Source organism: Oppia nitens, unplaced genomic scaffold, assembly GCF_028296485.1.
Source record: "Oppia nitens isolate AA-2021 unplaced genomic scaffold, nextdenovo-longstitch-racon4-pilon3 scaffold17_pilon_pilon_pilon, whole genome shotgun sequence".
NCBI classification, from domain to species: domain Eukaryota; kingdom Metazoa; phylum Arthropoda; class Arachnida; order Sarcoptiformes; family Oppiidae; genus Oppia; species Oppia nitens.
The window spans coordinates 583,797-608,887 of NW_026533196.1; the positions used below are offsets into that span (position 1 = coordinate 583,797).

At 27.8% G+C, this 25,091-nt stretch overlaps 7 protein-coding genes across 8 annotated transcripts; 3 read left to right on the forward strand and 4 right to left on the reverse strand.

The window, feature by feature from the left end:
* Positions 1–102: 102 nt before the first annotated feature.
* On the reverse strand, positions 103–2,595 carry LOC128965492 (mismatch repair endonuclease PMS2-like). The gene has a single exon (XM_054312198.1). It carries the CDS (start codon positions 2,518–2,520, stop codon positions 103–105), a length of 2,418 nt encoding a protein of 805 aa, XP_054168173.1. The 5' UTR covers positions 2,521–2,595.
* Positions 2,596–2,957: 362 nt separating this feature from the next.
* On the reverse strand, positions 2,958–4,369 carry LOC128965406 (probable serine/threonine-protein kinase DDB_G0276461). Its single transcript, XM_054312099.1, has one exon. The coding sequence runs from the start codon at positions 4,100–4,102 to the stop codon at positions 3,077–3,079; it is 1,026 nt and encodes a 341-aa protein (XP_054168074.1). The 5' UTR covers positions 4,103–4,369; the 3' UTR covers positions 2,958–3,076.
* Positions 4,370–6,147: 1,778 nt separating this feature from the next.
* On the forward strand, positions 6,148–12,348 carry LOC128965647 (supervillin-like). The gene is made up of 7 exons (XM_054312385.1): positions 6,148–7,509; positions 8,281–8,976; positions 9,035–10,577; positions 10,802–11,585; positions 11,658–11,779; positions 11,838–11,990; positions 12,125–12,348. Exons 1-7 carry the CDS (start codon positions 6,413–6,415, stop codon positions 12,209–12,211), a joined length of 4,482 nt encoding a protein of 1,493 aa, XP_054168360.1. The 5' UTR covers positions 6,148–6,412; the 3' UTR covers positions 12,212–12,348.
* LOC128965648 (E3 ubiquitin-protein ligase Hakai-like) lies at positions 11,931–13,913 on the reverse strand. 2 transcript variants are annotated; one of them, XM_054312388.1, is made up of 5 exons: positions 13,567–13,913; positions 13,313–13,506; positions 12,844–13,230; positions 12,633–12,786; positions 11,931–11,983 (listed from the first exon to the last, which is right to left on the reverse strand). In XM_054312388.1, the coding sequence occupies exons 1-4, from the start codon at positions 13,775–13,777 to the stop codon at positions 12,634–12,636; spliced, it is 945 nt and encodes a 314-aa protein (XP_054168363.1). In that variant the 5' UTR covers positions 13,778–13,913; the 3' UTR covers positions 11,931–11,983; position 12,633. The 2 variants fall into 2 exon arrangements, with proteins under 2 accessions (XP_054168363.1, XP_054168361.1); XM_054312386.1 differs by having other exon boundaries at positions 12,633–13,230.
* A 1,154-nt stretch (positions 13,914–15,067) lies between these two features.
* Positions 15,068–16,969, forward strand: LOC128965407 (protein kintoun-like). The gene is made up of 4 exons (XM_054312100.1): positions 15,068–15,216; positions 15,474–15,631; positions 15,698–15,931; positions 16,321–16,969. Exons 2-4 carry the CDS (start codon positions 15,479–15,481, stop codon positions 16,786–16,788), a joined length of 855 nt encoding a protein of 284 aa, XP_054168075.1. The 5' UTR covers positions 15,068–15,216; positions 15,474–15,478; the 3' UTR covers positions 16,789–16,969.
* Positions 16,970–17,268: 299 nt separating this feature from the next.
* Positions 17,269–19,556, forward strand: LOC128965493 (metal cation symporter ZIP8-like). The gene is made up of 4 exons (XM_054312199.1): positions 17,269–17,279; positions 17,710–18,364; positions 18,446–19,262; positions 19,315–19,556. The coding sequence occupies exons 1-4, from the start codon at positions 17,269–17,271 to the stop codon at positions 19,539–19,541; spliced, it is 1,710 nt and encodes a 569-aa protein (XP_054168174.1). The 3' UTR covers positions 19,542–19,556.
* Positions 19,557–19,604: 48 nt separating this feature from the next.
* LOC128965356 (NEDD8-conjugating enzyme UBE2F-like) lies at positions 19,605–20,537 on the reverse strand. The gene is made up of 4 exons (XM_054312031.1): positions 20,360–20,537; positions 20,111–20,277; positions 19,881–20,042; positions 19,605–19,810 (listed from the first exon to the last, which is right to left on the reverse strand). Exons 1-4 carry the CDS (start codon positions 20,448–20,450, stop codon positions 19,694–19,696), a joined length of 537 nt encoding a protein of 178 aa, XP_054168006.1. The 5' UTR covers positions 20,451–20,537; the 3' UTR covers positions 19,605–19,693.
* Positions 20,538–25,091: the final 4,554 nt, after the last annotated feature.

A 25,091-nucleotide genomic window follows, 5' to 3' on the forward strand; every position in this document is an offset into this window, starting at 1 on the left:
ATTTATTTATATAATTTGTAAATATTTTACCAATTTTTTAAAAGCAATTTATTCAACAAATTTTTGCCAAAAATAAACAAATAAATGAATTAAGTTAACAATTTAATAATTATTACAATTATTTGAAAGCATCGAAATGTTAGATAAGTTAATCAAATGTCTTATGGTTGGCCTGTTATGAGCGCAATGCCACGGATTCATCAATTGACTCATTTGTGTAACAATTGTTTTCATTTGAGAATTAAATAGAGACTCACCAATCATTACACTTGAACGACAAGCTCTGGAAGCGATTACTTTTTTAAAACCATTCAGTTTATAATTAGCCAACAATTCAATTGGTGTTTCAATTATTGTTCCGACAATCTCTTCAATATCTTCCTTACCGGCCGTCCATTCTTTACTAATGGGTAGAGTTGCCAAATAAAGTCTATGTCCTGGTTTTGCAGTTTCATCGGCAAAAATACCAAATCCCAGTGATTTGAATGTATTCAAGTGGTCAATAACTACTTGTTCGTTGGCTGAACTCAACTCCAGAGGCAGCGGTGCAACAAGTTTTTGGTTCTCAATAACTGTTTCCTCCAGAAGTTTTTCATAATTGAAGCGCTCATTAGACGCGTGTTGATCGACAATAAACAGATCATTAGATAGTTTTGTAATAATAAATCCCAAATTGAATTGTCCTATAATTAGCATCTCTTCAAATGAACTTTTTTTTAATTCATTATTTAATTCATTTTCTGCCACTTCGTTCTGAGATAATTGAATTTTAGCAGTAAATCTATTATCAATTGTCGATTCATTGTTTTTCAAAGTTGTTTTTAAATACTGTGCTTTAATTGACTCAATATCTATGTCGACTATATTACCAATAGTGTTATCATTATAATCATTATCACAATCGTCATCAATCATTATTGAACACTCAGTCATACACTTCTTAGGCTTAGAAGAATCCAGACTATCAGTACTTCTTTTATTCGATTGACCACAAGTAATGACTTCAGACTGAGAACTCATTGGTACTTCTCTAACAATGATAGGAACTGAAACTTGTGTCAATGGACAGGCATTTTGATAACTACTATTAGAATCAATTGGTATAATATTATTTGATTGTCTTTGAATGACATGAGAAACGTTAGAAGAAGATTCATTGGATACTCTAACTGGTGGTCTATGAATAATATGTTCATTTAAAACATTCATAGCTGTTGTAAAAGACTTCGGATTATTATTATTTGATTTTTTAGATGTATTCTCAATCTCTGTATCTATTCTGGGAGTTATTGGAGGCGTCACGACAACAGCTTCACGATTAATCTCTTTAAATAGTGAATCACATGGCGATCGACATCGAGGAATGTTCAATGGCTGAGACGTCATTTCAGTTACTTCTTCATCTACTGATCTTTCTAATGAAGAAATTGGTCTAACGTTTGAAGTGAATTTAGTCATTGAAGTTAATTGACAATTCGTTTCTTTGTTATACAATCGAAACAACAAATCCTTAATTATGGCAAATATCTGGTCTTCGTTGGCAATCAATAGTTGTCTCTTATCGGGCGATAAGTTAAAATCAACGCAATTCTTGTTAATTTCAATATTAGCTAAAATAAATGGATATTGATTTCGATTAAATGTCCGATAGATATCATTAATAAACTTTTGGATATTCTTCACATCGCATGGTCTGTGGTTAACATAAAAGAACTGTCTATCAGTGGCCGCGCGGCCGCAACCGGTGTCACACTTTGATATGAGTCCCGATATTCTTAACGTTTGTTCACTTTCTCCACACAATTGTTGGCATTCATTGAAATCAATTAATTGATTCAATTGTTTTGAGTCAAACACTTCAATGATATTGTTTTTAGTACTAAGACCGGGACTCGAGAGTAGCGTTTGTTTCGGTTTGTTATTCATTTGATTCGTCAAATTAATCCTTAGTCCAACTGTTCCGACACAGTATCCAATCACAAGACGAATCATTTTGTCGAACTCTCTCTTAATATTTTTGTGAAACTCTTTTCTTCGGACAGGAATCTTGTAAAACAAGTTTTGTATTGAAACAGTTGTTCCAACATTTCGGGCAACAGCTTCTCGTGATATAACATTGCCATCCGAGTCAAACTTAAGACTGGATCCGATAGCTTGACTCAGATGTCGTGTTTGAATCAACAGATCAGACATATTGGCCAATGAATTGAGTGCTTCGCCGCGGAATCCATACGATGTAATGAAAGGTAACTCTTCGAAGTCATTGAGTTTAGATGTAAAATGTCTTTTACATAGATTACTAAAGTCTTGTTCATCAATTCCGATGCCATTGTCAGTGATTTCAATGATATCTTTACCAAACTCTTTGAGCCGAATAGTGATGACAGTGGCCTCGGCGTCGATGGCGTTCTCGAGCAGCTCTTTGACCACATTTGTTATCGAAGTGATCACTTGTGCCGAACAGATGGTCTTTGCTGTCTTGTTATCGATTGCTTTAATTCGTCTCTCGTGTCCATCCATTAGGACTTAAGACATACAATCAAACAGTTGTTTTCATTCAATGTTTTCATTCATTCATTACTTATTTACCGCTTTTATTGCAATACTGTGTTTGCATTGCAATCACGTGTTCATATATTATGTGATATTTTTATACAAATTGTATTACAGGTTATATCAAAGTATGCAATACTTGTATTATTATTTTATCATAAATTATTTAACACTTGTAAAAATCACGTATTAATTCAATTTTTATATTAATTTTAGATTTTATTATTACTTAAGTTCATTAAAAGTTAAGCTTAAGGCGTGTAAACAAATTCAACAATAGTATAATTGATAACAAAAAAACATTAAAATTTGTAACTTATTTTATATAAAAAATAGGGTTAAAAATACCGTAAGTATTTCATTTTAAAATATGAAAATTATTTTTTAAATATAATCAATAATTTCAATATATATATATATGATTATAAAAAAATTAAAGTTTGGCAATTAATTCATCAGTAATTCATTTTCAGTATTGGACTAAACGATCAAATAGTTGATGGCATCAGTGACTAAATCAATGTCAGACTTGATATGAATTCATTTTCGGTGGAATTGAGATATTAGGCGTACAGTTATTATCCGAAACTTTTGAATCCTTTCGAAGCGACCGAAAGGCCATATCGTCGCGAATTAAGTGAGGAATCGATGATTTACATCGAAATCGTACTTTGTTTGACTCTTTTGGATCCAATTCGGCTCTAATATAGTCATTAGATGAAGAATGGCAAACAATATTATTGGGAATACCAAAAGGTGGATGTCGTGGTATTACGTTATTGGCTGATGATTGACGGATCCAACGGCCAGAAAGGTCATCATCTTTGATATTAGCTTTCGATAAATATGTCAAATCATCATAATTTGTATTATTATTATTATTATATTGATTATTATAATAGATGTCATCATCAGATGAAGACATTAACAAATAACTCATTGAATAGTTTTTATTATTATTAATCCTTTTGATTGAATTGAATCCTTTGATGACATCGTTTGCACACAAATACGAATGACTTAGACTTTTGTTATACTTTCTGAACGCAAAGTCATCTTTAATAATGTCCGGAATGGCTGACCGTCGCGCGGGTGGAGTCCGTGACATCGTTGTCCATCTGTTACCACTCGGACCGTAATCATTGCGAAGCGCTTCCAAGGTTTCAATTGTGGCCATCGATCGCCTCTTATTTAGTGACTCGTAATCGATGGCATTGTTATTGCTATCATTGTTGACATACTTTTGTCTCCGATCGACACTATCAGTGATATCATTATTATTGTAATCATTGGTCCAAAAGAGCTGATGTCTAATCGGTAGATCCCTTCTCTCAGCTCTGTCTAAGAGATCACTGTCTAAAAGTTGTTCATTAAGTTTGTCATAAATAATCTCCAATTCAGTGATGGCGTCACTTCTTGTATGGCATGGTTTGAGATTAGCTTTATATCGATTGTTGATATTATCTTCTGATTTAACAATCAAAGCACTCCTTCTTCTTAACGCTGCATCAGTTGAAGGCTTTGTTTGGCAACTCTTGACATAAGACATAACTGGTTATCAAATCAATGCATAACTTTGTCACTTAAATAACAGATTTGTTTTGATAGCAAATGATTTAAAAATAACAAAACAATTGTTTTAAACAACAAATTAATTGATGTTTGACTTAACGTTTGATTGAATGCATTAATGCGTACATTGTTTGAGACAATACTTAACACAAGTCTATAATATAACTGACATTCAATTTGAATGCATTACTACAGTATTACTACTGTTTTCAATATGTTATGCCATTGACTACACGATTGAACTCAATTTACATTACATTCAATACAATACTATTAATATTACAAACTTTAGAAATCGACTTTAATTTCAGTTGAAATCAAATATATTTTATTTATTAAATCAAATTGTTTTTCTGTTTTTTCATTGAAAATAATTGAATTTATTTGTCACAAAAACAGCACATTTACTATTAAGTTATATGACTTGCAGTTATATTTATACTAAGATAAACAGTATTATCAATCAAATGACACAAATATTTATGATTTTTGGGACAACTCTTTAAAACTTTATTTTGACAGCACTTTAATAATGCGATTCTCATAAACTTTTTGTCAAATCATGTCTTAAAATGCTTTAATAAAAAAATATTTTTCTAAAAGTATTAAAAAACACATCTTTATTATAAAGTACTGATTTAGAGACTTATTGTCGATTAAAAACATGTTAAATATTATTACCTTTAGCTTAAAATAGCATAAAAATAAAATTATTATTAATAATGATATTATTATATTGAATATTCTAAAAATAAATAGTTGGCAACAATTTGATTGACATAAATAAGATTTATTTATCAAAATTTGACAATTGATAAAATATATTTTATATTATATCTATATCAGGGATAAAGTTTTATTTTTAAATAATATAATTGTAAATCGTGTTCAATACAAACAAGTACTTGTATTAAAATTTATGAAAAGTATATATACATATGTAATATTACCCTATATAGTATATACTAAATTTATATTTACATATTGTAATAAATGTATATCTATTGTATAATTATTATATTATAAATTATAGACTATAATATACAGAACAGTATTGTAAATATAAGTTATTGTAAATTAAAGAGAAGCTATAAAATATTTTGTATTTTTTTAGTATTACTTAAATACAGTAGTAATTTAAAATTACATTTACTTAACTTAAATGAAATATTATCATAATAACTGTTAAATTAAGTAATAACATATTTGCAATTGCGATAAACAAAAATGATCAAGGTTGTTAGTTTCCAAATTAATTATATTAATTATTTCGTGATTAATTAATTACTTAAATTGAATAAAATTATTATTGCATTAAATGTATAAAATATTATAGTTTTTTAAATACATAATACTTGGATTAATTTTGACAATTAAAAAATTAAATAAAAATATTTACTATTAATTTTAGACATAATAGATATGAGATTAAATAATTAAATGTTTATTAAATACTGTACTTAAATATGATATAAAAATTTGTTAAAATAAGCAATAATTAACAATACATGAGATAATAGTAATAAAAGATTTGATAAATTGTCTCAATATTTGCTCAAATCATTAATAAGATAATGGTTTACGTTATACTACTGTACATACAGTGTATGTATTCAGTGATTAATTGTAAAACTGCATCACTTTTTTAATTATTGAATTACATTTAATAATAAAAATACATAAAAGTTATTATAAAAATAATAAAACTATAGGATTAGTAATTAGTACTACAAGTAATAGGAATATAATATGAAATTTTATAGTTATCCGGATTCCGGGATAACTCTGGGATATGTCATCAAAATTATTATTAATATGTAATACTATGTAATACTATGTAATATTATGTATTAGTGCTATAATATACTACATGTACTGTATGTACAAGTATTGAGACAAAAGTTAAACAAATATCAAATGAGAAACCAATGTATGAATTGAACACTAAATTAATTTTTTTATTTTAAAACTTTCAAAAAGATAGTATTGAATGCAATGCAAACATACAATCATTTATAGGATATGTTGTGACAGTTGTACCAAACAGTGGGGTTTTAGTCATTGAATAACACATTAGGGGTCTATTGGGGGCAACAATGAGTGTATTGTTATTGTTATACGCAATGAATGTGTGGTCAATGACTGAGTATTGCCATTGAATTGTCGTTTATATTGAAGACTGAGTTGTCTTTGAGTTTAACTACCGTTAGGTCTGACCTGAAGTACAGCTCATCACAAGTGACGCCAATCGTGCCGTTTGACTGCCTTATGGATACCCACGGCTGACATGTCTTTTCCCAACAAATGTCATATCACTCACAACAACAACAATAATAATAACAACAACAACGACAACGACTTTAACGACAATAGAGTCGGTGAACAACAAGAGATTGATTGTCACACAAACCAAGAGATTAACAATTTAGTCGACAGACACACAACACATACTGACACCGAATCGATCAACAGATTAGATGAGTCCGAAAGTGTTGACAATCATCAACAAAGTGTGTCTTTTATAGATGTGAAGCCAATTCTTAAAAGAAAGAGTTTAGACGAGATTGAGATTAAGACATTGCCATCGATTCTTAAAAAGAAGGATAGCTTTGATTATCTTTCCAAACACGCTATTCTTAAGCGTCATTCATTGGGATCAGAGTCTGATAATCGAAATCCAAAACAATTTCTGATAACTAAAGAAATAGATATCAGTTCAACGCCTTCTTCGAGTTCAAAGCCATCGAAAATTCATTCAATACTCAAACACAAGAGTTTTGATGAGAAGTTTGTCCAATCGAGAGATGACCAGAGTTTGCCTAAACCTATACTCAAAAAGAACTTAAGTATTGAAGACGAGATTGAAAAGTGTCTGAATATAAACAATGGAACAAATGGTTCAAATGCCGGCTCCAGTAGTCAATTAGCTAACAGTCCAACTGATAATAGCAATGGATATTATAGCAGAACTCGAAGTATTCTCAAGTTTGCATCAGAGCATCAAAAGACAGTTGTGATGAATCCAAAAGTTGAAGTCAAGAGTATTCTTAAAACTGGACACAAGAACGACTCAAAACCAGTCAAAAGTGCTCTTAAAAAATCCGACCTTAACTTTGACACTAAATCTGAAGTGAAATCAATACTCAAGTCAGAGAGCATTGGATCAAATGAAAAGATCAATTTGTCAGACACTGACTCCTCATCGAGTGATGATAACAATGATGTGGATCTAAGTGTTTCCGCCAATAGTAGTGTCGAAACTCAGTCGCAATCACATGAGTCCAGTGGTGTTTGCAGTGATAATAATCACAAAAATAATGATAATTCCATTGAAACAAACAATTCTTGTGCTTTCAAAACAAAAGATGAAAAACCAAATCAAAGGTAAAAAAATTATAAACGAAGTGTTTCTCAATTCAATTATTGACTCTAAAACACTCAATAATTATGAAATCAATTATTACTAATATTATCAAACTTTTAAACTTATCTATTGATAACTTTATTAAATACTGTAATTGACTTTATTGTAAAAAATTCTAACTGTTTTTATATAATTATTTTATTTGAAATTTTTCTATAACTAAAAAAGTGAACAAAATTTTTGATATAATTATGAATGCTGTAATTATATTAAAAATATAAATTTAATATATCGATGAAATTAACTAAATATTTGATTTTTAAAATTTGTTTAAACCATTGATTGATTTTTAAAAAAAAATATGTATTAAAATAATTATAAAATTGTTTTAATTATATGAAAATGATTTAAAAATTTTGTATACTTTTTCTATATATTTACTTAAATACACTAATTTATATATATTATTTTATTAAACTATTTATATAATGTATTTATTAAAAATAATGTAAATGATTTTTTTATTACTTGTGATTTACTGTTATTTTGAACTGCTTTTAAGAAAAATATAATTTAAAACTAAACTCTTAAAGTTGTTTTTAAAATATCTAATTAAAGATTGCATTTTGAAAAACTGCCAAAAATCTAGTCTACACTTCACTAACTGACTCACAAATCTTTTTCACTTTATTTCTATTTAAACTCATTTCTCGCTATGACTTCAATTCTGATGGGTTTTCGTTGAAAAGTTAAGAGATTTATAATTATCAATAATTTTGATGTTTTGATAGGTTTTTGGCAAATAATCGACAATTGGAAACAAAACGACCAAATAGTTGTATTGTTATGAATACTAATCAATTGGTTAATATTGATGACCAATTAGATGAACAATCAGAAGCAGACAAAGATGTCGGTCAAAGTATTTTCCATCGATTGGCTGCTCTTAAACAGAATGGAGAGGAAGGCTGGAAGAAAAGGATTTCTAAATGTGATAACAAAGAAGTGACATTAAGAGTGAAATCTAATGAGAATGTTGGACGCGTTCGCACCACAAGTATTGCAGACAGACTCTCTCTCTTAGAAGATTCGAGTCAAAAGTGGAAGAATAGAGTCCAAGAAAAAGATGTCAAACAGTTTACAGTGGAGGGAAAAATGCTCGAAAAGGACACTCCAGTTAAAGTTATACCAGATGTTCAACGAAAGACACCAAAAGCTACGGTTTTTCGTAGCGAAAAAACTGCTGAAATGCTTAACACACAATTAAGACACTCTTTAGCTGTTCCAAAACTGGTGATTCCACAAACTAATGGTTCAAATTCGCAATGTATAAAACTAAATGATAATAAACCAGTTGTTTTGCCAATTCTTAAAACAGATGACGACAATTTCAATTCATTCTTTTCTATTGATACTTTCAAAAGTGATAGAAATGAGATTATAAGTAATGAATCTTTTGATAGCTTAAGCACCGGAATGTCAGATCTGTAAGATATTTAGGTTTGTATTTAAACAGTTTATTAATTATTTTAATATCATTTTCAGTTTAATTCAAAAGAGATCAGTCAAACCTCAGGGCCGACGTAAGGCCACAACAAATCCAATTCGAAGTTTAAGTGAAAGAACTGATTTTATTGTCGATTCTTATGTTGAATTTGATAGTAAAGAAAATGACAAAATAGATGATAAATTAGATGAAAATAATGTGAAACCAAAGAGATCCAAAGATTTGGTCAAATCGTCAAGTTTTGCGGCATCAGCTTTGGCCGGACTCGCCACTCGTGAGGATATTAGAGGATTAGCTGGAAAATTGCGAAGTTCTTGTTCCTCTCCTAGAGATTCGTGGAAAAGCTATGATATGCCGAACTCAATGCAAACTTTAATGTTAGTACAGATAAAAGGGCGTCGAAGAGCTCAGACCCGATTAGTGGAACCGACCATTAAATCAATGAATAGCGGCGACTCATACATACTTGTGTCCAGAGATAGTATATATGTTTGGATCGGAGAGTTTTCCAATGTTATTGAGAAAACCAAAGCACTGGAAATTGCAAACCAAATACAAGAGAAAAAAGATCTTTGCTTTCGTTCATCTAATAGTTTAGTTATCATTGACTGTCAGAAAAAAGAATCAATTAATAAACAGACAAATGAAATGTTTTTAAAGCAATTGAATGCAAATTTTAAAAGTTGTATAAATCTTCCGAACAATCCAGAAGAAGATGAGATATATGAGGACACAATTATTGGTACAAATATGATATATCGAGTAAATAATGAACAACTGGTTCCTTACGAACCATTCTGGGGTCAAACACCGCGATATGAAATGCTTGACTCAGAAAAGTGTTTTGTATTTGACTTCGGCTCTGAAATGTATGTTTGGATCGGAAGTAAAGCACAAACCGTTGAAAAGAAGTGCGCTCTGGACTCAGCTAAAGATCTTTGGAATAAAGGCTATGATTATACTGAATGTGATATAAATCCTTTTGGACTCAATATCACCAAAAAAGACACGAAACGTCCGCATTGGTCGTGGTTTATGAAAGTCAGTCAAAACATGGAATCTATTCTATTCAAAGACAAGTTTGTCAACTGGCCTTCAACTCCAAGTGCAACCAAAACAAAGAAAATTGAAATACCGGTTCCTAAAAATATTTATTCTGATAATAATTTTAGCACAATTGACGCAAAATCTTTGATTGAATCAAAAGCACACGAACCCGATATGATCTTAGAAACGGCACATTTAGGACGTGGAGTTCGATGGGATGATGAACTTGAAGGCAGACATATATCCATTACCTCATTAGATGTCAAATGTTGGCTAATTTCAGATTATGAAAAACATGAACTTTTAAATCCCGATATGTATTACTTTTATTCTGGTGACACTTATGTTGTCCGTTGGCATTACCGACTGTCACGTGTTGGTCGAGAATTGAAAACTGGAAATATATCGCGACATTCAATGATAGGAAGAGATAGGATTTGCTATTTCTTTTGGCACGGATTGTACACTAAGAGCACTGAAAAGGGAGCCTCAGCTCTGATGACCATTGAATTAGACAAAGAAAAAGCTCAACAGGTTTGACATTTTCTTATATAATAATATAACCTTTTATTTAATTAAAACAAATATTATTTATTGTTTCAATATACACCTCCAATCATTAAATTAATAATAAGAATAATTTAATTAATGACAATATTATAACCAGTATTTAATAATTATATAATTACTTAATCATTAATTAGTTTTTTTCTGTCTGAATATATAAAAATCAATGAATACTATCAATGAATTTATAGGTTCGGGTATCACAAGGGAATGAAGATCCGTGTTTTCTCAATATATTCAACGGTTCACTCGTTATATTGAATGGCAAACGAGGAAACAAAGAAATGACTAATTGTCAGAAATGGAGATTATTTTACATAAGAGGTGTTTTGCCAAATGAGGCATCACTTGTTGAAGTTATTCCTAAAGTTCAAAGTTTAAGAAGTCGGACAGCTTTTGCTTTTGTTAACCCTTCGAGTCATTTGATATATGTTTGGTTTGGATGCAAGTGTTTGGATGAAACTCGACAAGTGATGAGACAAACCATTGAAAATCTCATTAAAAATAAATGGTCTGAACTTTTAAAACCAAACGTCAATTATACGACTAAAGAGATCAATGAGAACGAAGAGGAATCAGAATTTTGGAATTTGTTTGAAAGTCATGATAGAAGACAACGAAGAAAACTCTATTATTCATTACTCGATAGTCCACTCACTTATAAGTTTAGTCCAAGACTTTACCATTTAAGCTCTTCGTCGGGAGAATTCACTGCTAAAGAGATACTGTGTTCGCAAAGGAGTTGCGATTACGTGACTCCTTATCCTTTCACTCAAGAAGACCTTTATAGCGCACAACAGCCAACATTTTTCTTATTAGATAATGAAAGCCAAATATTTTTATGGGAATCAAAGTATGCATTTACTAAACAAGTCGTCGATGAATCTGAAGTCAACACAACCACTGGTTCACAGAATATTCGTTGGAATGCAGAGCGCAAGTATGCTCTCGACTCAGCCCTCGCTTATTGTTTCGGTAATCAAATAATAATAATCACAAATCAAACTTATATGATATTAAAATATTTTAATTAAAAACAAAAAATAGCCAAAAACAGTAAACAACCACCAAATGGATATGTTGTTTGTGCCGGACTCGAACCCAACTCTTTTTGTGCACTGTTTCCTCAGTGGACAACCAGACAGGATGTGTCTAATCTGCATATTAAAGTAATCTTAATTAAAACGATTGTTAATCCTTATAAACTTTTGTTGTTGTAACCAATAGGACGGTCGCAAAGCTGGAGAAATGGTTTCAATACAAGAAGTTTTGTCTCAATACAGAACTAATTATAGTTTGGATGAATTACGTAAAAAACCACTTCCGGAAGCACTCAACCCATTGTCACTCGAATCGTACTTAAGTGCCGATGACTTTAAGGTACAGTAAAATACAAAATATTTGTTAACATTATTAATAACACTATTAATATTTGTTTTATACTGATATAACTGTATAACTAATATGAAAATACATTTGAATTAAAATTAATTTATATAATTGTCTTAATATAGGAGGCATTGGAAATGACAAGAGAAGAATTCTATGGTTTGCCGCTTTGGAAACAAACATATCTCAAACAAAAAGCAAATTTATTTTAATGGCATTTTGTGTATAATATAAGTTATATTAACTATTTTTATAGACGCATAAAACAGGCAAAATTGTCGACAAAAAATACCAAAAAAGACCGAATTGAAGCTGTGATGCAAATCTAATGTTAATTATATATCAAATCTCTGCCTTTTATACAAATATCTATACTATACTATAATTCTTAGTTTTATATTGAACTCAAAATTTGGATATTCTTTTAAATATTTTTAATCGCCTTTTAAAGCTAAAAATTATTTTAATATATTTAATATAATAGTATTAATATTAATTTATAATATATCAACAATTTTAACACAAAATTTAATGTAAGATAATTGTAGAGTATTAAACATTAATTTATTATTATTATTATTTATTTTATTTATAAAACAATGAAATACATGATATTACCAGATAAATACTAACATTATTGTTGATAATAGGGAGGCCTGTTGTATGGGTTTGTGTAGGGAGAGATAGGGGTCCATGAAGGAGGTCTATAACCAAAACTATTTGTGGTAGACATTGCTGGCCACTGAATGGTTGGCTGTCCATAGTTTGGTGGTGAGACATAATTAGGCTGTTGTGGGGACATAATAGGTGATGATTGACTTATATAGTTGCGACGAGTGCTCACCTCATCCTGAATGGGAACAGTAATGAGATTAGATCGCGAAGACACCACAGGTATCGGACTCTGGAATGAAGTGGCATTATATGCGGCCGTTCGCGATGTTGAGGTCACATTCAAAGAAAGCTCTTTGGACACTGAAGTTGGCACCGGTATTACGTTAGCGATATTACTTGTGTTGAGTGTATTTGTTTGTCTCCTGATGTGTCTGTGTTGGATGTGTGCCTGAAGATCGCGTTGACTCAGATATGTTCGCTTACAGGACTCCGTTTGACACATGAAGACTGTACCCAAACCGCTCTTCTCAACTCTCAATACTTTTTCTCCACAACGCGGGCACTGATTCTCATACCGTTTCGCACAATTCAGACAAAACACATGTTTGCACGCAATCTATTGATACAGACATTGCAAACCATTATTTTCAAATCATTTACTGTATAACTAATGTCTAGAAATCATAATAAAGACAAACCATTCTTCCGTAAACAAGAATAGGAAGAAGACATTTCTCGCAACAATGAATGCGTGGATTAACTACTTTCTCTCCGATCAGATTAACCCTATATTTCCAATTGAGTTCTTCTTTACCGTGCAATGGATTGGCGCCAGGATTTACAAATGAAGAGATTGAATGTGATGGCAGATCTGAACCCAAATCATCGCTAACTAAACTCAAAAAAAAAACAAATAAATGAATATCTAATTCAATCAACACATTAGACATACAATCAAACTCTTCAGTCTTGACTTCAACTTTGGTCTTAACAATGTCTTCGCATGAATTTTCATCGATGTCTTTGCTTTCAATGATTGTCTTTTTGTTAGTCTTTTTAGTACTTTTGGTCGCCTTCTTTGGTCTACCGGGTGGTCGACCGCGTCCTCTACCCCTTCCTCGAGTGGGTCGACCTTTCGGTTGACTTTCATTGTCTGAATCCATAGGAAGTGTTGACAATAATTGTGATTACAATTCAATCAATCATTCATTCATTAAAACACTGAAAATATTAATAAATATTATGAATATTATTAAACTCGTGTTTCATTCATATATACTGTTATTTGTATTATAGGTTTGCAATGAGTTTGTAAAGTACTGTACTGTATGTGTGAACTCAAACATTAACTTTAAGTTATAATTTTAATCATATATTTAATCAAAATTAAAAATATCTATTAATAAAAATAATTAAAAAATAAACAAAATTGTCATCTATTTTGATTAAAAATAGTTTATTATTAAATATATATTAATGTATTTTCAAAATTATATGATTTTTTAATAAGTTATGAGAAAATTATTGATTTGAAATAGCCTTCACTTTAATGATTAGTCGATACCATTAATACAAAGGACTATATTTTTAAGGGAAGTTAGCTTTCAATCAATTGTATTATCACTTGAATTGTATTAATAAAAGTCTTGATTTTTCCACAAATATATTCATTCATTAGATATAATTGACACATCCATTGACAACATATTTATATTGTTTCAAATGATTATAATTTATTTATTTATCAAATTATTTACTTAATCATGTTTTATATTATTTATTATATTTCTGTTATAATTTCAGTTATTTGTAAAAAAACAACATTTGTTAGTAAAATACAATATTAGCAAAACTAGTAAAGGCTATGTTTATTAAAAATTTATAAGAAATTTAATATTTTTATGACAGCAATGGTATCATAAATTTAAAAATACAATAATTGTAGTTAGATTAGCCATGGTCACATTTTACAATCTTCATAATAAATTAATAACTATTATAAAATATTATAAAGTAGTTATATTACTGTATTTTCAAAAATATATATTATATATAAATTGATAATATTTTTGTAAACTGAGAAATTGTAAACATTTTGAGAGTAATTTGATATTAAATTAAAGCATTTGAATGTAAATATTGATTGAATAAATAAATAGTATTAATAATAAAATTAACATTTAAACTAAAATAATTGAATTTATTTGATATTATTAAATGAAAATATGGTTAATTTGTATCTCTATATATAATATGATGATTTGTTTTAATTTTTCTATATTTTTCATAAACTATATCTAAATTATATCTAAATTTAAATGTATTTAAATGAAAGCATAAATAATTTGAAAACTTGTACTAAAATATGATTGAATGCGTGCGCTATAGTCATAGGATATAAATGCTTTCAATTCGTCCAATCAATGAATGAATGCATAGTTTTCTATAGAGTCAGTCATTTGCTATACCTTTACGTGTTTTAAACCGATCTATACTTTACTTTACGTGAGTTTTGATTACAGTCTTGAATAACATTTAGTATAATAATCGTCAATACATTACAAGAGTTACATTACAACACTTTATTTGATTTGTATTTAACGTAAGTATTAGACATTAATTTTAATTATATCATTGATTGTCATTTGTATGCAAACTATAGTTTAATTTCATTTATTGTTTATTTGATTGACTTATTTATAAAAGTCGGTTACTTTTTGTTTGCAATGTTAGCCATAGATTGGCTCAGCATTAGTGTCATCACCGGTGATGACAACAATTGATTTGATTTTTACAAAAAAATGCATAAATTTATCTAATTGTGTGAATAATTTGATTTGAAATTAAATATTTTGACAGAAAATATGAGCAATACTTATGAGTCGACTATTGATTGTATGATAAATGAATTGCAAGAAATCAAAGACAATGTGGTGACCGATATTTGCCATTTCGACTCAACTCAAGTCAATGTCCAATACAGTGATAATAACGATAAACTAGTGATAAAATTTAATGTATGACCACTTCTTTGTGATTCAAATTTATTTTTTCGTTATTTGATTTGTTTGATATGTTTTCAGTTAAACCGCCGAAACAATAAATCCGTTGAGTCTTCAGATTGTGATAATCACAGCAATGATGAAAACAAAGAACCAGACAATGGATCTTATGGTGACAGTCACGAAAAGACTGGATCACCTGATTTAAGTCATAACAAGAGTGCCAACGAACCGAGTGATAGCCGAGACAATGGCGACAATCAACCGATTAAAAGCCGATTAACCCGACGTACTATTTCTGAGTCAAATAATGAGGTATTGAATTGATTTGCATTTTTATTGAAATACCACTGTCTTGTAATTGTGATAATCATATAAACATTAATAATTAAATAACATTTATATGACTACTATATACTGTAATAATTTGCCGGTTTTACACATATCTAATGTATTATTAGTTTAATTATTTAAGACAACTTAATAGTAATAAAATAAATAAAAATAGGCTTAAAGTGATTTAACTTAAATTTATTGATGACATGTCCAGACTTTAAATAAGGTTATCATAATATGGGTCATAATGTTATAAAATAACTTCTTTTACAATTACATAACTACCGGTAATTGACAGTCTTTTTTAAAAAGTTTATGAAATATATTTAATAATTATTAGTAAACTATATATTGTATTAACATTGAAGGGAAAAACTCAAGGAATATTAAAATACTCTCATAATTGGATTCGTCGGACAGTTTCGGAATCGAGTTGTGATGTCATACCAATAGATTTGGATCACATCTTCGATAGTCAATTGTCTTATGAAGACGTGTATAGTGACGATGACTTAGATTTGGACAAAAAGCCAAAAAAGAACGTCCGTTTCAATGAAAACGTGTCAAAGACTGTATTTCGACCCAATTCTAGTATTTTGGGCCGAAGATTGAAGAACCAGAAAAAAGCTTTGAAATTGAAAAACCGGAAGAATGGCAAAAACGATTTGACAAATAAAGAGCAACAGAAAAGTACTGATTGTGAGCGCACCCGACAGGACAGTGGCTATGATAGTGAAGACAACAGCGGACACAATCATGAAATGGATGATCCAATCAAAGTCATTGAAAACTGTATTGAAATCGAAACGGGTATTAAAAATCTTGTTTTTGAATAACCTAACGGATAGACATTTGGTTAGCAAATTCAAGAATAAATCTCTCAATTACCAGTAATTTCCTGTGTATTATATAACCAAAAACAAAACAAAAAAAAAAAACAAAAAAATGTACAAATATTAAGGCCTTTTTGTGAATCGAGTTATCGATTAAATCATTTAATTCCTAACAATTTATTATCGTATGTTATATATAAATATATAATTGATTAAAAAAAGAGCACTAAATTGTGAAATCATTTTATTGTATTAGAAACTTATTTTTTATAAGATGATTGTAAATATAATGCTTATATAATGACTTAAATAGCTCTATAATCACAACAAAATTATTATTATATAACACTTGTGGTAGTTTTCAAAACTATAGCTATGTATTTAATCTGTGATGGATTTCATTGTTAAGTTTTTCTTCAATTTATGTAAATAAGTCTACAAATTGTTTATATTTTGATAAAAATATTTGGATGTAAAACTAATATGAATTTGATGTATAGATTTTATGATGTGTTTAATAAATTTATGACAAATTCTCAAAAATAAATAATTTAACAATAAGTTTGAACTAAACTCTATAATATATAGTGTGATAATAATAATAATAATCTTGATTACAAACCTTATAGCAAATGTTTAATATAATAAACAAACAAAAGTAAAGCTTAAATTTCAAGTGTATATTTTTTGTTTAATAAATCATTATTATATTGTTATCTCTAATAATTAATTGATAAACGAAAACATATATTATTTTAAGACAACATTTTTCGATAATAAATTTAATACTATTAATTGGTTTTTGATTACTTGATTTTTTAAGAGTTAGCTTTTATTTGTAAAGAAAATTTATAAATTGATTATGAATTTTATAAATTTATTTCTATATATTATTACTCTATGTATTATACATTTTGTGGTAAGTGTTGATTATCCAGAGGAAGAACACGAAGAGATTCACGTGAATATTAGTTCAGATGGAAAGAGTGAAAGAGAACCGATTCTTACGACTATTAAAGATGTCGAGCGAATGACTCGATTTATTCTCTTAAGAGGTCATATAATCCTCGATCCGACGCATAAAATCTATTTGAATGAATCCCGAGTCAGTCGACTCATAGCATACTTTCATGACATACAACTTCGCAAAGGATCGGGAAGACCATTGGATGACAGAGATCTAGGATGTGATCAATTCGCTAATAAAAAAAAGAATAGTCAAGAGTTGTGTCAAATGGTTACATCCGAGTGCTTGTCGTCGAGTGAAATGCTAGATCTCGTACCGAAGTCTACAATGGATTTTCATCAGATTATTGCCAGACTTTGTCCACTTATACTTTTCCAACAGACGCGACCCATTTGTTATGGTGATAGTCATCGCACGCAACACGACGAAGAAGACCAAACTCTACAATTAGTTGAGCCATCAATTGAGAGGGTCTGGGGGTTTGGGGTACTATTTGTTACACTTTCCATAGTTGTCTCAATGGGTGGTCTAATAGTGTTACCATTTCTGAATAAAAATGCTCGAAGAATAATATTAACTCTCTTTGAAGGACTGGCAGTTGGAGGACTTGCGGTAATATATATCTAAGTTTTTATATTTTTATATTATACTAACAATATATATATATTTGAAATTACCTGTAATTTACATTAGGGAAGTGCTATTTTGCATTTGTTTCCGCAAGCATTTGATATCGTGGACGACAAATATAGAGAATACTTTTGGCGAACATTTCTTATATTTTGCGGAATTTATTTATTTTATATCATCGAAATGTGTTTAAAAATAATAACTGTATTTAAAAGCAAAAGCCGAAGAAAGAGACCCTCATTGGGTCGGGAAGAAGACAAAGATGTGTTTATAGCTCAGACATTAAGTCAAAAACAAATTTTAAGTGATAGTCAACCAACAACTGAATCATTTGAAATGCAAAGAACTCAAAGTAATTCCGGTGTTCAGGCAGTTATCAATTCAACGAGAGAACAGTTGTTTCAATGTCTATCAACTGTTAATGTGATGAAACCGGTCAGTCCTAACCAATACGTATCCGAAAACAATAAAACGGAGCAAAAAACAAATCCCAAAAAACTTGATTCAAAAGTTAATTTTGTTCCCGGAGTTAGAAGTCAACGATTTGATCAAAACTCTTCGCAAACCATTACCGTTGATACAGTTGCGTGGATGATAGTGTTGGGCGATGCTCTTCTCAATTTTATCGATGGACTCTCTATTGGTGCCGCTTTTGACCGAAACATTTTGGCCGGAATTAGCATTTCAGTGGCAGTCATGTTGGAAGAAGTGGCTCACCGTTTGGGTACATTTGCAGTACTAATTAGGGCCGGAATGAAAATGAAACAAAGTTTCCTATATATCCTGCTGTGTGCCTGTGCCTGCTATCCTGGTCTAGCACTCGGCATATTCTTAGGTGACGAAGCAGAGGATGCCAGTCCTTATATATTTGCTTTGGCCGGTAAGTATTTATTGCATATTAATGATATCGAGTTTTCTAAACCAACCAAAAGGTGGTTTTTTTCTTTATATGGCACTCGTGGATGTAATGCGTGCAATGAACCGGTCGATGGAAAACGCCTCCCGAAAGGGTGTTAATAGTATGCTTCAGATTTGGGGGCTTCAAAACATTGGCATTATATTGTCGGTCATATTCTTAGGATTATTGGCTTTCTATGAAAGAGAAATGGACTTTGAAAGGGTTGAGTTGGAAGAGATCGCTGAACACTCTCTCGAATAATCAATATATTCATTACAAGTCATCAATTGTTTGCATTTATTTTATTTTATTTTATTTGCCAATTAATTGTAAAATATTTATTTTTAAAAAAGACTTACTAAACATTTATTTATATAAATAAAATATCATAAAACTTATTGATTCAATAAGTATTAAGATTTTGCATATTTGTGTACATATTCTTTGACTTTGATTTCAAAGCCATCGCGATCTCTCATGTAATGATCGGCCGCCTCGTCGTTAAGCGGGTCATCAAAGTTAAGTAAATCCTACAAATTGGTGATAATTTAATCATTAAACCATAATTACCAGTAAAGACATTCATAAATGTGATAATACAGTGAATAATGAGTTGAGACCCCAAACAACATCTTTGAGGGTTCTGGTGGGCGCCCAACCCATGCCATCGATTGAACTTTCCCTCAATAGACTCAAACAGATGTCTCCGTCTTCTGAAATGTTTGGATGCCATATACGGGTCCGACATTTAACATAAGGTGGCTATTCATCAATGAAATACATACATCAAAATAATCACATATTTAGACTAATCTTTTAGTTTGTTTTACAAAAATATTATATTCTTTGGGCACTTCTATAGTGAACTTAAACCTTCCTCCGGACCAAAAACAATCATCTGATGGACTGATGAAGAGATCGAAGTGAAACAACTCATTAATGTTGGGAAACGTCACACAACATGTGTCCGGCATTTGTTTCTCCATCTCCTGGACCTCTGTTGTCATATCAAGACATTTATATGTCATATAAAAATAAATAAGACTTTAAATCACTCTTTAGGTGACAAATGGACTCACCTTTGATCAGAAGAGTGTCTCTAATCAATGGTTTCTTGTGGTTGTTTTCACTCTTCTTTTGGTTGATCTTTTTGGTCAAACTAATCATCATTTAAGACAACAATCAATGCAAACAACTTTGAAAAAACTATTTAATCCATTAAAACAATACTTGAATTGTTATAATAATTTCATTTCAATCAATCATATCTTTTATTAGTTACTAATATTTTATTTAATAATTATTTTAAACAATAGTATTATTTCTATTATTTCTCTAACTTTATATTTGTTTGTTTTCTTCAACAGTCAATAACTTTTATATAATGTTAAAAACAATTAACAAAATTTTTATGAAATATCATTAAAACATAAATAATATTACTTTTAATTAATAGATTTGATGTTAAATCCAAATCATTTGAATTGAAGTCAATGTTTATTATTATTATTATTATTATTATTATTGTACAGTAAGTTATGTTACATAATATCCATAAATTACATGCAATTTATTTAACGTTTTTATTATTGAATTTATAGTACTGTATGTGTTATACTGTTTAATACAGTATTTAATTTGATATTTATTATGTGTTTAATATTCCGTATATTATTGTGTACTAACATTAAGTCATTAAATACATTATTAACTACTTTATTGTGTTATTATTATTATTATTATTTTTAGCAATTTTTTAATTTTTATAAATTTTTGTAGTAATTTAATGATAAACTGTACTCTACAGTATATATAAATAATAAATATTATATTTAAAAACTTATTTTAATTATAAATAAAACTCAAAATATTCGAGAATACAAAAATTATTTCTAAATTAAAGATAGTTTATATAAATTTAATTTATATATACAAATATTTGATTATTTTTTTATAATACTGTAAATATTCAATTGTATATAATTGTTTTTTTTTGCTAAATAATACTTTTTGATTTTCATAAAATCATATAAACGGAGTACATTACATACTGTATCTAAATTAACTTTTTCTGTAAATATATACAGAAAATGTTTATAAATTATATGTACAGTAGAGTGCGTAAACTTTTTAAGTTTTAAATACAGTATACCTGCCATTAATATTATATATAAAAATGTTTTTGTAATGTAAGTATATTTGTTTGTTTAATAAAATTATATAATTGAGAATATAATCAAGGGCAAACTTTTATATTTATTCATAAAAGTTATTTTATTTCTATAGTGATTAATAATTCAGATATAATCAGAGATTTAATGATTGCTAACTTTATAATTTTAATAATGTAATGCAATATCCGGTTTAAATATTTAAATTAGATTATACTATAATAGATGCCAATTAATAAAAGTATAATAAACTAAAAATTTTTAAAAATTATATTTATATAATATTTTATAATTCGAATATTATTTAAGTAAATATATAATACAATACAATATATAAAGTTAGGGTTTAAGTTAAATACAGTAATTTATACGGTATAGAGTAAATAGTAAATACATGTAATAAAATTAACAAAAATGTAAATTCATTTTGTTTTTTAGATTATTTTAGATTATTTTTTTTATAATAAATTTAATAAATACATTACATATACAGTACAAGTATATAAAGTATTGGCATTGTTATGCTTTATTTATATCATATTACTGTACTATTATTAATACTAATGTTAAGATTAGATATGTCAATTATAAAATAAGTTAATTACCAATCAATTGTTATTATTAGTGTATACTATTATTTTTAGTATGTTATAATAGTCATTTACCGTTAATAGTAATTAAAATATTTATAATCATTTAAATGGTTAATTATATCTAGTTTATATCTATATTACTGCAATACTGTAAATACTAATTAGTACTGCTGTATAATATTTTATATGTACGTATTTCTACTATTTCTACTTTTACATATACAGAATATTTAATTATAAGTATAAGTATAGATATAATTTACTATTTAAATAACTATAGCTAAAAGTAAAATTAAGATTAGAGCTATCAGTAAAATGTATGTTTATGATAAATTGAAATTAAAGTAAATTAAGATCATAAATTAAACTATTTAAAAAATTAACAATAACCAATAATTATTTAATTATTTAAATATAATGAATACTATTTTTATTTATAAGCAAATATAGTATTAAAAATTCTTTATACTATACTATATTAATATATTCTTTATATAATAAATGCAAATTATATTATTGTTCTATATTATTTTTACTTACAGTAATTATAATTTATTTATTTATTAATTTAATGAATTAATATCTATTAATTGTGGCAAATATTTAATATTTTCAAAGTATAATATATATAGTTTAGATGATAAATATCTCAATAATGTCCAAATTGTTTGTTATACAATAACAATGAATATTATCTAATCTTATATTCCTATAGAAAGTTATTTACCTGTGCTTACTCTGAGTAGTTATAATGTATATGTTATTTGATTTATAAGTACTTTATATTTATTATAAAAACTAAAAAATTAAAAAAATTAAATACTTTTAGTTTATTATTAATTTTTATATCAAATTATCAAATGCCATAATTAAAAAATTTCTTATAATAAATGAGTTTTTATATAAATTATAATAATTATAATTTTTGCATTAATTTACAGAAATTATATAAGTTATATATGATTATATAAATATATCAGGGTTAAGCAAGGTAGACCGGGGTAAAATTTACAAAATTCTCGAAAAATCTTGAAGGGGGGGGGGGGGGTATTGGGTGGGGTAAGATTTTTATTGCATTTTTAAACGGCAATTTTTTCAAAAATCCAAAATCAAGGGGGGGGGTCAAGAGAAAATTCCCTAATATTCCCTTAAATTCCCGAATATTCCCATGTAAATTCGATAAAGTTCCCATAAGTTCCCGTATAAATTCCCATGAAAATAGGTAAAATTTCCAAAAATACAAAATAAAATTTAAAAATTAACAAAAACTTAAATTTTAACAAAAACATAAAATAATAATGTATTTAATACTTAAAAATAGTTGATAAAAGCATTAATGATACACTATGAGTTTTTTTAGTATTTTAGTAATTTCTAACTTAAAATACTTATTGTTTATAGATATATATTTTTATTTTTTAATGTTATTTTTATATAAATACTGACTGAATACTAATTATAAAATTGAAAATATTTTTAATTTTTGTTAAAATTTTAAAAATTATTAATAAAAACTTTGTAATATAAGTATTTATTGTTTTATTAACTTCTTAAACTATCTTATTTATATTTAAATTGTAATATGATTACACTTTTTAACAAATAGGTAATTTTTAATTTTTTAGTTTAATAATTTTAGATGAGTTTTAACGTTATTTTAACTTTTTTTTACTTATTTTTAATCAATAATTATTCATATAAATTTTAAAAACATAAAAACACATACTAAAATTGTTTTAATTAAAATTTTTAAAAACTTAAAAAAATTTCGAAATTTTAGGGGGGTCATTTCTCCTCGTTTTTAAGCGACAATTTTTCCCATTTGTCAAAAAGTGTGGGGGTAAAATCCCAAAATCTCGATCTTAGGGGGTATTTTGGCCTTACCCCCCTTACTTAACCCTGAAATATATATATCATAATATTTTGATTCTAGTAATTAAAATAATATTTAATATAAACATTGATAATAAACAAATTTTAATAATTAATATCATGTAATATAAGCCAAACAAATATTTAGTATAAATATAACATTAAAAAATATTATCAATTTTCTAAGATCAACATAAAAATCAACAAAATAATAGTTTTATTTTAATTGATGACTCACTAACATTAATAAAATACTACAGTATATGACATTCAAACTTAAATTAATAACTTGCCATAAATACCTATTAATGATTTTTATGTATTTAATTGCATGAAAACTATATATTAAACAACTATTGATTTTTCTAAGTTTAATCATATATTGTACAATATATTGTAGACATAAACTTATTATATAACTATTACCATATATTGTTATAGTATTAGACATAAAAAAATTATTTGAACAGTCGTTGCATTTGAGATTATGATCAATGTTACAGTAGTGTAAAATTAATGAAATTATATCAATAGAAAAATCAATCAATATATATATATATAAATGATTTAATAGTTTAATTTTTTGTGAGTTGAAAATAAACTAATCTGTTTTAATTATATACGAATTCATAGAAATTAAAAAAAACATAACTTATTGGTAAGTTTTTTTTGTCGGCAATCTTTTTAGATATTAAAATATCAAAAATTTTAAATACAATTTCATGGATTTCATGTAAACGATATTTATTGTTGAAATTACTATAGAAATCAATGGGATTTCACAATAAATTTAGTTTTGGTGTCACTATTATTAATATACAGTAGAGTATAATACATACTATTGTCAATAAATAGCTATTCACTGATTTTTTAAAATAAAACGTAATGTTATTTAGCGTATGATTACATTTAATTGTTTTTATATTATTTTATTTTTTTGGTGATTACATAAACTGTAAAAAAATGTTATAATTATAGCAATTTGTGGCCAAATATTAGATATAATGATGGTTTGGATTGAATTGTTTTGAAGGCTATTCACCAGTGATTTGTAGGAAATAAGAGTTGTTTTTATATAAATGTAATTATAATTAAAGAGTTGTTGTTTTAAGAGATAAGATAAGTCTGTTTTAAAGTCATTAATGTCTTGAATGTCTCGACTCATACGTGATTAT